Genomic DNA, 14,679 nt, shown 5'->3' with positions numbered 1-14,679 from the left:
CTTTCTGGTCATGGCCATTGTGGAGAGGTTGGAGTCTGTTTGATTGAGTGTGTGGACAGGTGTCTTTTATACAGGTAACGAGTTCAAACAGGTGCAGTTAATACAGGTAATGAGTGGAGAACAGGAGGGCTTCTTAAAGAAAAACTAACAGGTCTGTGAGAGCCGGAATTCTTACTGGTTGGTAGGTGATCAAATACTTATGTCATGCAATAAAATGCAAATTAATTACTTAAAAATCATACAATGTGATTTTCTGGATTTTTGTTTTAGATTCCGTCTCTCACAGTTGAAGTGTACCTATGATAAAAATTACAGACCTCTACATGCTTTGTAAGTAGGAAAAACTGCAAAATCGGCAGTGTATCAAATACTTGTTCTCCCCACTGTAGCTACCTCAGTCGTTGTTTCTAATTATTTTGGTGACTTCACAGCAATTGCTAGCTAGCTAACTGATTTGCTAACTTTCTTTGTTGTTACTTTTAAGGTTGGAACCAACATGCAGTACCTCCAGCAGGCAGAGAGGCAAGAACCATTTGTCTACCAGCTCAGGGGACAAGCTACACTATTCACAGCCCTGTGTAATGTTCAATTTAACTACATACTTAATGTATTTGTATTGTTTTAAACATGTATAAATAAAAGGACATTTATGGTTTAAACTTGTCTTTCATGTTTATTTATTTTAGCTGTTAGTGATAATTCCTTTAGAGTTAATACATTTGTGTTTACATCATTAAGCCTTTATGTATGTCTTATTTATGACCAAAGGTGTTTGGCTTTATAGTAAGTACAGGGTCATATGATATAAGGTATTTATGAATGTGTTATGAATGACTGAAGGTGTCTGACTTTATAGTAAGTACTGTGTCACGCGATATAGTCTTTATGGATGTGTTATGACTGAAGGTGTCTCATTTCAAAGTATTACAGGACACTACATGAAGTTGAAATAAATAGGTTATACATGTTCTGCTGATTTATGCAGGTTCTCACAATCCACAGGTTACTACTGTAGAGTGTGAGAGGTATTTAGATGGATTGATGGAACTGCAAAGCTTGCGTTTGCATGTGTGTGTGTGTGTGTGTGTGTGTGTGTGTGTGTGTCAGAGCCGAGATTATTTGGAGTAGTCCTACAGTACCTGAGACTACCACACCAGGTATTCCTCTTCTGTTCCCATGCTGGAGACCAGGGCTTGATTACAACCTATTACAATGGTGCCAACATTTTGTGACTGATCTTTCAACAGGAGAGAGGGTGAATGTGTCAAAGGAATATTATTTATATTATAAAGACCTGACTGGGCCCAGCACCCCACGGTATGGCTTGTTATATTGTTGTGTCAAAGACCTGACTAGGTCCAGCCCACCACGGTATGGCTTGTTATATTGTTGTGTCAAAGACCTGACTGGACCCAGCACCCCACGGTATGGCTTGTTATATTGTTGTCAAAGACCTGACTGGGTCCCACACCCCACGGTATGGCTTGTTATATTGTTGTGTCATTTTGTTATTTTGTTTCTGTAGGCTATTTAACAAACTAGGCTATAACGGACTAACATTCGAATTGGAGTTGATGACAACGCAATACATACAAGACCGTAATTAACAACTTAAAGCAACCAAAGGGAGCCATGGAGCACGTTCTGATTGGCCAGTGAAGGGTCAAAGCCTTGACACACCTACAACTTATTTATTCATCAAAACCTAGCCCTTTCGCGCCACCGCCAGCTACTGTGCACATACTTCTGGTTGTGAAAATAGCAAAAATATTTCTGACACACCCCGAACCTATAGCGTTACCACCAGCGCTAAGATTTACCATTGTGCTAGGTTTGTTAAAATAGAGCCCAGAGACAGAAGGTGACTGATGTGTGTTTGATGTTGTCTCCAAGTAACTGCTACCTCTTACTGCACCTTGTTTTGTCAGTCCTCAATGGACTGACCCAGCAACATACTGCTACTGCTAGGAATACCTATGTCAGAATGCTGTTCATTGACTATAGCTCAGCATTCAAAACCATAGTACCCTCCAAACTCATCATTAAGCTTGAGGCCCTGGGTCTGAACCCCGCCCTGTGCAACTGGTCCTGGACTTCCTGACGGGCCACCCCAAGGTGGTGAAGATAGAAAACAACACCTCCACTTCGCTGATCCTCAACACAGGGGCCCCACAAGGGTGGTTGCTCAGCCCCCTCCTGTACTCCCTGTTCATCCATGACTGTGTGGCCACGCACGCCTCCAACGCAATCATCAAGTTTGCAGACGACACAACAGTTGTAGGCCTGATTACCAACAATGACGAGACAGCCTACAGAGAGGAGGTGAAGGCCCTGGGAGTGTGGTGCCAGGAAAATAACCACTCCCTCAATGTCGACAAAACAAAGGAGCTGATCGTGGACTTCAGGAAACAGCAGAGGGAGCACACCCCTATCCACATCGACGGGACTGCTGTGGAGCAGGTGGAAAGCTTCAAGTTCCTTGGTGTACACATCACTGACGATCTGAAATGGTCTATCCACACAGACAGGCTGAAGAAATTTGGCTTGGCACCTAAAACCCTCACAAACCTTTACAGATGCACAATTGAGAGCATCCTGTCAGGCTCTATCACCGCCTGGTACGGCAACTGCACCGCCCGCAACCGCAGGGCTCTACAGAGGGTGGTGCGGTCTGCCCAACGCATCATCGGGGGCAAAATACCTGCCCTCCAGGACCTACAGCACCCGATGTCACAGGAAGGCAAAAAATATCATCAAGGACAACAACCACCCGAGCCACTGCCTGTTCACCCCGCTATCATCCAGAAGGCGAGGTCAGTACAGGTGCATCAAAGCTGGGACCGAGAGACTGAAAAACAGCTTCAATCTCAAGGCCATCAGACTGTTAAATAGCCATCACTAGGCGGCTTCCACCCGGTTACGTAACCCTGCACCTTAGAGGCTGCTGCCCCATATACATAGACTTGAAATCACTGGCCACTTTAATAATGGAACACTAGTCACTCTAATAATGTTTACATATTTTTGCTTTACTCATCTCATATGTACACTGCTCAAAGAAATAAAGGGAACACTTAAACAACACAATGTAACTCCAAGTCAATCACACTTCTGTGAAATCAAACTGTCCACTTAGGAAGAAACACTGATTGACAATACATTTCACATGCTGTTGTGCAAATGGAATAGACAACAGGTGGAAATTATAGGCAATTAGCAAGATACCCCCAATAAAGTAGTGATTCTGCAGGTGGTGACCACAGACCACTTCTCAGTTTTTATGCTTCCTGGCTGATGTTTTGGTCACTTTTGAATGCGGGCGGTGCTTTCACTCTAGTGGTAGCATAAGACAGAGTCTACAACCCACACAAGTGGCTCAGGTAGTGCAGCTCATTCAGGATGGCACATCAATGCGAGCTGTGGCAAGAAGGTTTGCTGTGTCTGGCAGCGTAGTGTCCAGAGCATGGAGGCGCTACCAGGAGACAGGCCAGTACATCAGGAGACGTGGAGGAGGCCGTAGGAGGGCAACAACCCAGCAGCAGGACCGCTACCTCCGCCTTTGTGCAAGGAGGAGCAGGAGGAGCACTGCCAGAGCCCTGCAAAATGACCTCCAGCAGGCCACAAATGTGCATGTGTCTGCTCAAACGGTCAGAAACAGACTCCATGAGGGTGGTATGAGGGCCCGACGTCCACAGGTGGGGGTTGTGCTTACAGCCCAACACCGTGCAGGACGTTTGGCATTTGCCAGAGAACACCAAGATTGGCAAATTCGCCACTGGCGCCCTGTGCTCTTCACAGATGAAAGCAGGTTCACACTGAGCACATGTGACAGACGTGACAGCGTCTGGAGACGCCGTGGAGAATGTTCTGCTGCCTGCAACATCCTCCAGCATGACCGGTTTGGCTGTGGGTCAGTCATGGTGTGGGGTGACATTTCTTTGGGGGGCCGCACAGCCCTCCATGTGCTTGCCAGAGGTAGCCTGACTGCCATTAGGTACCGAGATGAGATCCTCAGACCCCTTGTGAGACCATATGCTGGTGCAGTTGGCCCTGGGTTCCTCCTAATGCAAGACAATATGTGGCTGGAGTGTGTCAGCAGTTCCTGCAAGAGGAAGGCATTGATGCTATGGACCGCCCGTTCCCCAGACCTGAATCCAATTGAGCACATCTGGGACATCATGTCTCGCTCCATCCACCAACGCCACGTTGCACCACAGACTGTCCAGGAGTTGGCGGATGCTTTAGTCCAGGTCTGGGAGGAGATCCCTCAGGAGACCATCCGCCACCTCATTAGGAGCATGCCCAGGCGTTGTAGGGAGGTCATACAGGCACGTGGAGGCCACACACACTACTGAGCCTCATTTTGACTTGTTTTAAGGACATTACATCAAAGTTGGATCAGCTTGTAGTGTGGTTTTCCACTTTAATTTTGAGGGTGACTCCAAATCCAGACCTCCATGGGTTGATAAATTTGATTTCCATTGATAATTTTTGTGTGATTTTGTTGTGAGCACATTCAACTATGTAAAGAAAAAAGTATTTAATAAGATTATTTCATTCATTCAGATCTAGGATGTGTTGTTTAAGTGTTCCCTTTATTTTTTTGAGCAGTGTATATACTGTATTCTATTCTACTGTATTTTAGTCTATGCCTCCAAAACACGACCCTGCCAAGCCACATTGCTTCTTGACACACTGCTCGCTTAACCCGGAAGCCAGCCGCACCAATATGTTGGAGGAAACACCGTACAACTGGCAACCGTGTCAGAGTGCATGCGCCCGGCCCGTCACAGGAGCCGCTAGAGCGCGATGGGACAAGGACATCCCGGCCGGCCAAACCCTCCCCTAACCCGGACAACACAGGGCCAATTGTGCGTCGCCTCATGGGTCTCCCGCTCGCGGCCGGACGCGACACGGCCGGATCTGTAGTGACGCCTCAAGCACTGCAGTTCACAGTACAAATTTGAAGATATATGATATGTCATATTACTTCTCAGCATATGGACAAGCAAAGTATTGTTCTTTCTAAGCCATTTATTACGGGCAGTATATGAGATTAACCAGTGTAATTGATACAATGTCACAAATCAGCATTTGCAGTTTATTCAGACAGATAGTCAAAGATAATGTTGAATTTGCCTGTCTAATTGGTTAGAAATACTGTGGAACTACAGGCACAGTATTGATGGAGAACAGTATGACTCCACACTGTGAAATGACAGTGAAATAACAATGGAAAGATTGATTTGTTTGTTTTTATGCCAAATATTAAACCGTTTCGACTTTTTGTCTAAATACACAGTAGCTAAGAAATTCCTACCTAAAGGAGTTACCAGCCTGTTCTTAGGCATCCTCTCTTTATTGGCATATACCTGTTTTGTCTTTGTCAACCTACCTTGCGGATGCCCTCTGAGGGACTGGACACAGAGTAGTCATGGCCGTTGTTCTTGCTGATGGTCCTCCACAGCTCTGCGTATGTGCTGTCCTGCTCTAGAGGGTTGGTGCCCTTGTTCTTGAAGTATTCATAGACGGCCGAGTCTCTCACAGTGCCGTAGGACACATCCATCTGCCTGGACAGGTCCTGGAATGTTCTGTAGAGACAGAGGGAAGAACACAGAGAAATACATCAAGTCAAGTGTATAACAAGAACAGATACTGTATGTAGAGTAAAGTACACTGTTAAATGTACTTTGGGTACTTTGTACATGGGTGTACTTTGTACATGTGTGTTCAACTTAAAAAGATGAGTTACTCTACTCAAACTGTTACTAATATAATAGTAGATTCTGTCAACTGAACTTGATTTACTGAATTGACATACACTACATGACCAAAAGTGTGGACATCTGCTCTTAGAACATCTCATTCCAAAACCATGGCCATTAATATGGAGTTGGTCCCCTGTTTGCCGCTATAACAGCCTCCACTCTTCTGGCAAGGCTTTCCACTAGATGTTGGAACATTGCTGCGGGGACTTGCTTCCATTCAGCCACAAAGGCATTAGTGAGGTCGGCACTGATGTTGGGCAATTAGGCCTGGCTCGCAGTCGGCGTTCCAGTTCAACCCAAAGGTGTTCGATGGGGTTGCGGTCAGGGCTCTGTGCAGGCCAGTCAAGTTCTTCCACACCGATCTCGACAAACAATTTCTGTATGGACCTCGCTTTGTGCACGGGGGCATTGTTATGCTAAAACAGGAAAGGGCCTTCCCCAAACTGTTGCCACAAAGTTGGAAGCAAAGAATCGTCTAGAATGTCATTGTATGTTGTAGCTTAAAGATTTCCCTTCACTGGAACTAAGGGGCCTAGCCCGAACCATGAAAAACAGCACCAGACCATTATTCCTCCCCCACCAAACTTTACAGTTGACAATAGGTATTGGGGCAGGTAGCATTCTCCTGGCATCCCAGATTTGTCTGTCAGACTTCCAGATGGTGAATCATGAATAATCACTCCAGAGAACGCGTTTCCACTGCTCCAGAGTCCAATGGTGACGAGCTTTACACCACTCCAGCCGATGCTTGGGATTGCGCATGGTGATCTTAGGCTTGTGTTCAGCTGCTCGGTCATGGAAACCCATTTCATGAAGCTCCGGAAGAACAGTTATTGTGCTGATGTTGCTTCCAGAGGCAGTTTGGAATTCGGTAGTGAGCATTGCAATTAATTGACAATTTTTCTGTGCTACTCACTTCAGCGGTCCTGTTCTGTGAGCTTTTGTGGCCTACCAATTCAAGGTCAGTGGAAGGTCATTTGTAAAAACAGAAAACAATAATGGCCCTAGCCGGCTGCCCTGCGGTACGCCACACTCAACTGAATTTGCATGAGAGAGGCTTCCATTAATGAAAACCCTATATAGGTAACTCTCAATCCATAATAAGGCAGAGGATGCGTTTTTTCAGCAAAAGTCTGACAAAACAGCTCCCACAATCTTCTTACTATCAAAGTCTTTCAGCCAATCATCAGTCATTTGTGTCAGTGCCGAGCATGTTGAGTACCCTTCCCTATAAGCATGCTGAAAGTCTGTTGTTAATTTGTTTTCTGTAAAGTATCTTTGTATTTGATCAAACACAAATGTTTCCATAAGTTTGCTAAGCACTTGTAACAGGCTGATTGGTCAGCTGTTTGAACCATTAAAGGGTGCTCTGCTATTCTTGGGTAGCGGAATGATGGTGCCACGTTGAAAGTCACTGAGCTCTTCAGTAAGGCCATTCTACTGCCAAATTTTGTCTATGGAGATTGCATGGCTGTGTGCTCAATTTTATACAGCTATCAACAACGGATGTGGCTGAAATAGCCAAATCCACTAATTTGAAGGGGTATCCACATGCCTTTGTATATATATTGTATTTCAAAGCAATGAGTTAACTTGTTATCTTTTCAAGTTGAAAAACATACATTTTGTAACAGAGCAAATGGAGGATAGGGGAAATGAGGGTCACAATTTCTTATGGACATCACAAGACAGGAAATAATGATGCTTATGAGTTGTTTGTAAGCTTATTAGTCTGTAAACACCAGAGGAGGCACAGGAAATAATTTAAGAGGAGTAGTAAAGGGACATTATTTTAACGTTAAAGGTGGAAAAGCCTGACTTTTAAGCAAAACTGACTCATAAAGAAATGAATCACTTTAGTGCTGGATCAGATCAGGGTGTCATAAAAAAAGCCAATAACATAATTTACACACACCTAATTTATCTCAAAGAGAGTGAGAAAACTAGCTTTCATGTAATAAAGAATGAGTAACACAAACCTCTAACCTTACCGAACAATCGAGGAGTGTCTAGAACATGTCAGAAATTGAATGTACACCCTTTTCGATCTTACTCTATCCCGTAGAGCAATCTACACCTACAACTTTCTTATAGTTAGTTGCCTTTCTATATGTAAAAACGTACTTTATAATCAGTTGTATAAAAGAGTGCTAACAATTCTAAATTAACTTGGTAACCAGAAGGAGCATTCACTGAACTCACAATGAGAATGAATATAACTCAAAGCATTGTAAGAACCATTGTGATGCTGTGAAAGATTTGTGATTCGAGTGTGCAATTAAATTAAGATCTTCATTATCAGCGACTGTTTTAGATGAAATACTTTGTTACTTGTTTACCAATGTGTGGAAGAGTAATTCAAATATGTTGTGCATATATAAGAAGGACGCATGTAGAATGAATTGTACACCGGTTTAAAGATATATCAGCACTGCCGCTATGCTACCTCTGGGACAATCACCACAGCACACAGCAGTCTGTATATGCCAAGTTCCCAGTGAGCATTGCACACAATCCTTAGTTGACAGTTTAGCTAACTGCCTGTCAGTCTGAAAAATGCATATCTCAAACTGAAATGGTATTAAAGGGCATGCCTACCACAACCTGATAAGAGCTCATCAGGTAAACCTATTTTATGACATTTCCACTGGATCAGAGCATTACATTTTTCCCTTACATGCTGAGTGGTTATCGAAAGGGAGAGAGTTAGAAAGATTTTTCACATACATTGAGGAACTATTGTCATTCTCAATGGATGTAAAAACAGACTTTGTTTGCTTGCTGTTTGAGGTAAAGAAAACATTACTTTGAGAAGCTCCACAGCTCATTAGTGGTAGTGAGTTAAGCCAATCAGAAATACTATCAGATCCCCAAATGGGCACATTTATATGCCAACATTTGCGCTCAGGCCAGGTAGCCTATACGCCTACTTCTATGCATAATCAGGTGTGCGTCCTTACTCAACATTGACAGTAACGCTCCAAACAAAGACAATGACTAAATTGACAAAACTCTTAAATGGAATGAAATAAACCAAAACTTGTTTCTCACAAGTGTAGCATAGGTTGTGCACTCTGCAAACAACGTGTCCACTCTGACAATGAGAATGGAAAAAAACTGGTATAATAATATATTGCATGCATTAATAGAAATGACCAAAACCAAACAAACATTGAACAGTGAGGGAAAAAAATATTTGATCCCCTGCTTATTTTGTACGTTTGCCCACTGACAAAGAAATGATCAGTCTATAATTTTAATGGTAGGTTTATTTGAACAATGAGAGACAGAATAACAACAAAACAATCCAGAAAAACGCATGTCAAAAATTTTATAAATTGATTTGCATTTTAATGAGGGAAATACGTATTTGACCCCCTCTCAATCAGAAAGATTTCTGGCTCCCAGGTGTCTTTTATACAGGTAACGAGCTGAGATTAGGAGCACACTCTTAAAGGGAGTGCTCCTAATCTCAGCTTGCTACCTGTATAAAAGACACCTGTCCACAGAAGCAATCAATCAATCAGATTCCAAACTCTCCACCATGGCCAAGACCAAAGAGCTCTCCAAGGATGTCAGGGACAAGATTGTAGACCTACACAAGGCTGGAATGGGCTACAAGACCATTGCCAAGCAGCTTGTTGAGAAGGTGACAACAGTTGGTGTGATTATTCGCAAATGGAAGAAACACAAAATAACTGTCAATCTCCCTCGGCCTGAGGCTCCATGCAAAATCTCACCTCATGGAGTTGCAATGATCATGAGAACGGTGAGGAATCAGCCCAGAACTACACGGGAGGATCTTGTCAATGATCTCAAGGCAGCTGGGACCATAGTCACCATGAAAACAATTGGTAACACACTACGACGTGAAGGACTGAAATCCTGCAGCGCCCGCAAGGTCCCCCTGCTCAAGAAAGCACATATACATGCCCGTCTGAAGTTTGCCAATGAACATCTGAATGATTCAGACGAAACTGGGTGAAAGTGTTGTGGTCAGATGAGACCAAAATCGAGCTATTTGGCATCAACTCAACTCGCCGTGTTTGGAGGAGGAGGAATGCTGCCTATGACCCCAAGAACACCATCCCCACCGTCAAACATGGAGGTGGAAACATTATGCTTTGGGGGTGTTTTTCTGCTAAGGGGACAGGACAACTTCACCGCATCAAAGGGACGATGGACGGGGCCATGTACCGTCAAATCTTGGGTGAGAACCTCCTTCCCTCAGCCAGGGCATTGAAAATGGGTCGTGGATGGGTATTCCAACATGACAATGACCCAAAACACACGGCCAAGGCAACAAAGGAGTGGCTCAAGAAGAAGCACATTAAGGTCCTGGAGTGGCCTAGCCAGTCTCCAGACCTTAATCCCATAGAAAATCTGTGGAGGGAGCTGAAGGTTCAAGTTGCCAAACGTCAGCCTCGAAACCTTAATGACTTGGAGAAGATCTGCAAAGAGGAGTGGGACAATATCCCTCCTGAGATGTGTGCAAACCTGGTGGCCAACTAAAAGAAATGTCTGACCTCTTTTATCCCGGAAGCTTCACGGGAGAGGTTGTGTTTTCTCTAGCAGGAGGTAAGCTTGGCTTCTTATATGGTGTTGAGTAAAGCTTAAACCATGTATTTAGATTGTAGGTAGGTATTGTAGTTAGGTATTATAGGTAGTTTACTCAGGTAGTTATTGTAGGTTATTGTAGGTAATTATTGTAGGTAAGTATTGTATTCGGCGGACCCCGGCGAAGCACGAGGCTAGCTTACCCACTACTTGGACCAACAAAGCTAGCTAGCTAGCTAGCGGGTAGCTACTGGTAACTTTTAGCAACTGTGGTTAGTTGTTTCCAATGTTATTTCACGCTTAAGAGTACCTGTGATTGAGCCAGCTAGCTGCCACCATTCAGCTGTTTTTCTAACCTCATTATCCGAGGCATTAACGTTAGGTGGTTGGTAGCTGCTGTACTTAATTACAGCTACTGATTGCAGTCTGCCAGTTTGGCTTTATACATAGCTTGGGCTTTGTCGAGTAAGGCTTAAACTATGTATTTAGATTGTAGTTAGGTATTATAGGTAGGCATCGTGGGCTGTATATTATTAAGTAGTATAGGTAGGCATCGTGGGCTGTTGTGGGTAGTTGTTGTGTAGTTATTGTAGGTTACTTTTATATTCGGCGGTGCCGGGTGTAGCACGAAGCTAGCTAGCTAACTCACCTCCTGGATTAGCTGGCGAGTAGCTATTAGCAACGGTAGCAACTAAAAACAATATCCTTTTAGCCAGCTACATTCGTTCGCAGCGACGCCGTTTTTCAAACAAAGTCAACACAGCAGCCATTGCTAGCTAGCCAACACTACCAGCTGGCTGTACTGTAGTAGCTAAATACAATATCTTTGTGCTAGCTACCCAACGTTTAATCATTGCTGCATTATGAAACGTAAGCTTGGCTTCTTATATGGTGTTGAGTAAAGCTTAAACCATGTATTTAGATTGTAGGTAGGTATTGTAGTTAGGTATTATAGGTAGTTTACTCAGGTAGTTATTGTAGGTTATTGTAGGTAATTATTGTAGGTAAGTATTGTATTCGGCGGACCCCGGCGAAGCACGAGGCTAGCTTACCCACTACTTGGACCAACAAAGCTAGCTAGCTAGCTAGCGGGTAGCTACTGGTAACTTTTAGCAACTGTGGTTAGTTGTTTCCAATGTTATTTCATGCTTAAGAGTACCTGTGATTGAGCCAGCTAGCTGCCACCATTCAGCTGTTTTTCTAACCTCATTATCCGAGGCATTAACGCTAGGTGGTTGGTAGCTGCTGTACTTAATTACAGCTACTGATAACAGTCTGCTGTAGTTTACAACAATTCTAATTTCTAAAGTGGAAGTTGGGAGAGTTTTATTCGGGTGGTTCAGTGAAACAATTATAGTTTCTGAGGTGGAAGTTGGGAGAGTTATATTTTTTTTGGTGAGGGAGGCCTGCTCTCTCCTTTCCCAGATGTTTAGTTCATTTCATTCCGATCTCCTCTGCATTATTGTAGCCATCTGCTGCAGCCTGTCAACTATGCCTCTGCCTATCCCTGTTCTCTCCTCTCCGCACAGGCTACACAAACGCCTCACACCGCGTGGCTGCTGCCTCTCTAACCTGGTGGTCCCTGCATGCACCACACACCTGGAGTTCCAGGTCTCAGGCAGCCTCTGGAACTGCCGTTCTGCCGCCAACAAGGCTGACTTCATCCCAGCCTATGCTACCCTCCAGTCCCTCGACTTCCTGGCGCTGACGGAAACATGGATTACCACTGAAAACACTGCTACTCCTACTGCTCTCTCCTCATCTGACCATGTGTTCTCGCATACCCCGAGAGCATCTGGTCAGAGGGGTGGTGGCACAGGAATCCTCATCTCTCCCAAGTGGTCATTCTCAATTTTTCCCCTAACCCATCTGTCTATCTCCTCATTTGAATTCCACGCTGTCACAGTCACTAGCCCATTTAAGCTTAATATCCTTGTCATCTATCGCCCTCCAGGTTCCCTTGGAGAGTTCATCAATGAGCTTGACGCCTTGATAAGTTCCTTTCCTGAGGATGGCTCACCCTTCACAGTTTTGGGGGATTTCAACCTCCCTACGTCTAATAATAATAATAATAATAATAATAATATGCCATTTAGCAGACGCTTTTATCCAAAGCGACTTACAGTCGTGCGTGCATACATTTTTGTGTATGGGTGGCCCCGGGGATCGAACCCACTACCTTGGCGTTACAAGCGCCTTGCTCTACCAGCCGAGCTACAGAGGACCATTTGACTCATTTCTCTCTGCCTCCTTCTTTCCACTCCTCTCCTCTTTTGACCTCACCCTCTCACCGTCCCCCCCTACTCACAAGGCAGGCAATACGCTTGACTTCATCTTTACTAGATGTTGCTCTTCTACTAATCTCACTGCAACTCTCCTCCATGTCTCCGACCACTACTTTGTATCCTTTTCTCTCTCGCTCTCCTCCAACACTACTCACTCTGCCCCTACACAGATGGTAACGCGCCGCCGCAACCTTCGCTCTCTCTCTCCCACTACTCTCTCCTCTTCCATCCTATCATCTCTTCCCTCTGCTCAATCCTTCTCCCTCCAATCTCCTGATTCTGCCTCATCAACCCTCCTCTCCTCCCTTTCTGCATCCTTTGACTCCCTGTGTCCCCTATCCTCCCGGCCGGCTCGGTCCTCCCCTCCAGCTCCGTGGCTTGATGACTCATTGCGAGCTCACAGAACAGAGCTCCGGGCAGCGGAGCGGAAATGGAAGAAAACTAAACTCCCTGCCGACCTGGCATCTTTTCACTCCCTCCTCTCTACATTTTCTTCATCTGTTTCTGCTGCTAAGGCCACTTTCTACCACTCTAAATTCCAAGCATCTGCCTCTAACCCTAGGAAGCTCTTTGCCACATTCTCCTCACTGCTGAATCCCCCCCCCCTCCCTCTCTGTGGATGACTTCGTCAACCACTTTGAAAAGAAGGTTGACGACATCCGATCCTCGTTTCTTAAGTCTAATGACACTGCTGGTCCTGCTCACACTGCCCTACCCTATGCTTTGACTTCTTTCTCCCCTCTCTCTCCAGATAAAATCTTGCGACTAGTGACTGCAGGCCGCCCAACAACCTGCCCGCTTGACCCCATCCCCTCCTCTCTTCTCCAGACCATCTCCGGTAACCTTCTCCCCTACCTCACCTCGCTGATCAACTCATCCTTGACCGCTGGCCATGTCCCTTCCGTCTTCAAGAGAGCGAGAGTTGCACCCCTTCTCAAAAAACCAACACTCGATCCCACTGATGTCAACAACTACAGACCAGTATCCCTTCTTTCTTTTCTTTCCAAAACTATTGAGCGTGCCGTCTTTAGCCAACTCTCTTGCTATCTCTCTCAGAATGACCTTCTTGATCCAAACCAGTCAGGTTTCAGGACTGGTCATTCAACTGAGACTGCTCTTCTCTGTGTCACGGAGGCTCTCCGCACTGCTAAAGCTAACTCTCTCTCCTCTGCTCTTGTCCTTCTAGACCTGTCTGCTGCCTTTGATACTGTGAACCATCAGATCCTCCTCTCCACCCTCTCCGAGCTGGGCATCTCCGGCGCGGCTCACTCCTGGATTGCGTCCTACCTGCCCGGTCGCTCCTACCAAGTGGCGTGGCGAGAAGCTGTCTCCGCACCACGTGCTCTCACCACTGGTGTCCCCCAGGGCTCAGTTCTAGGCCCTCTCCTTTTCTCCCTATACACCAAGTCACTTGGCTCTGTCATATCCTCACATGGCCTCTCCTATCATTGCTACGCTGACGATACACAACTAATCTTCTCCTTTCCCCCTTCTGATAACCAGGTGGCGAATCGCATCTCTGCATGTCTGGCCGACATATCAGTATGGATGACGGATCACCACCTCAAGCTGAACCCTGGCAAGACGGAGCTGCTCTTCCTCCCGGGGAAGGACTGCCCGTTCTATGATCTCGCCATCACGGTTGACAACTCCGTTGTGTCCTCCTCCCAGAGTGCGAAGAGCCTTGGCGTGACCCTGGACAACACCCTGTCGTTCTCCGCTAACATCAAGGCGGTGACCCGATCCTGCAGGTTCATGCTCTACAACATTCGGAGAGTACGACCCTGCCTTACACAGGAAGCGGCACAGGTCCTAATCCAGGCACTTGTCATCTCCCGTCTGGATTACTGCAACTCGCTGTTGGCTGGGCTCCCTGCCTGTGCCATTAAACCCCTACAACTCATCCAGAATGCCGCAGCCCGTCTGGTGTTCAACCTTCCCAAGTCCTCTCTCATTAACAATCAAGGCAAACAATTCACACAATGAAGTTATGAAACAATTAATGTACACAAATTGGCGGGAGAGAGCGCATTGGAGGGAGACGTGCATTGTGCATTTTAGCCACACTC

The 14,679-nt window shown here is 45.4% G+C and overlaps 1 protein-coding gene across 1 annotated transcript in view; it reads right to left on the bottom strand.

The window, feature by feature from the left end:
- Positions 1 to 14,679, bottom strand: part of LOC311100383 (glutamate receptor ionotropic, delta-1-like) — a gene marked incomplete at its 5' end in the record, with an annotated part of 495,891 nt that overhangs the window by 19,079 nt on the left and 462,133 nt on the right. The window contains one exon of the mRNA XM_084141276.1: positions 5,396 to 5,591. Coding sequence (XP_083997402.1) covers positions 5,396 to 5,591 — 196 coding nt within the window. The remainder of the gene's footprint in view (positions 1 to 5,395; positions 5,592 to 14,679) is intronic.

This window comes from Coregonus lavaretus (assembly GCF_964263955.1).
Source record: "Coregonus lavaretus genome assembly, chromosome: 25".
In the NCBI taxonomy this organism is placed as follows: Eukaryota; Metazoa; Chordata; class Actinopteri; order Salmoniformes; family Salmonidae; genus Coregonus; species Coregonus lavaretus.
The sequence above is the reverse complement of the archived record's forward strand: the minus strand, read 5'-3'. Positions and strand labels throughout refer to the sequence as shown.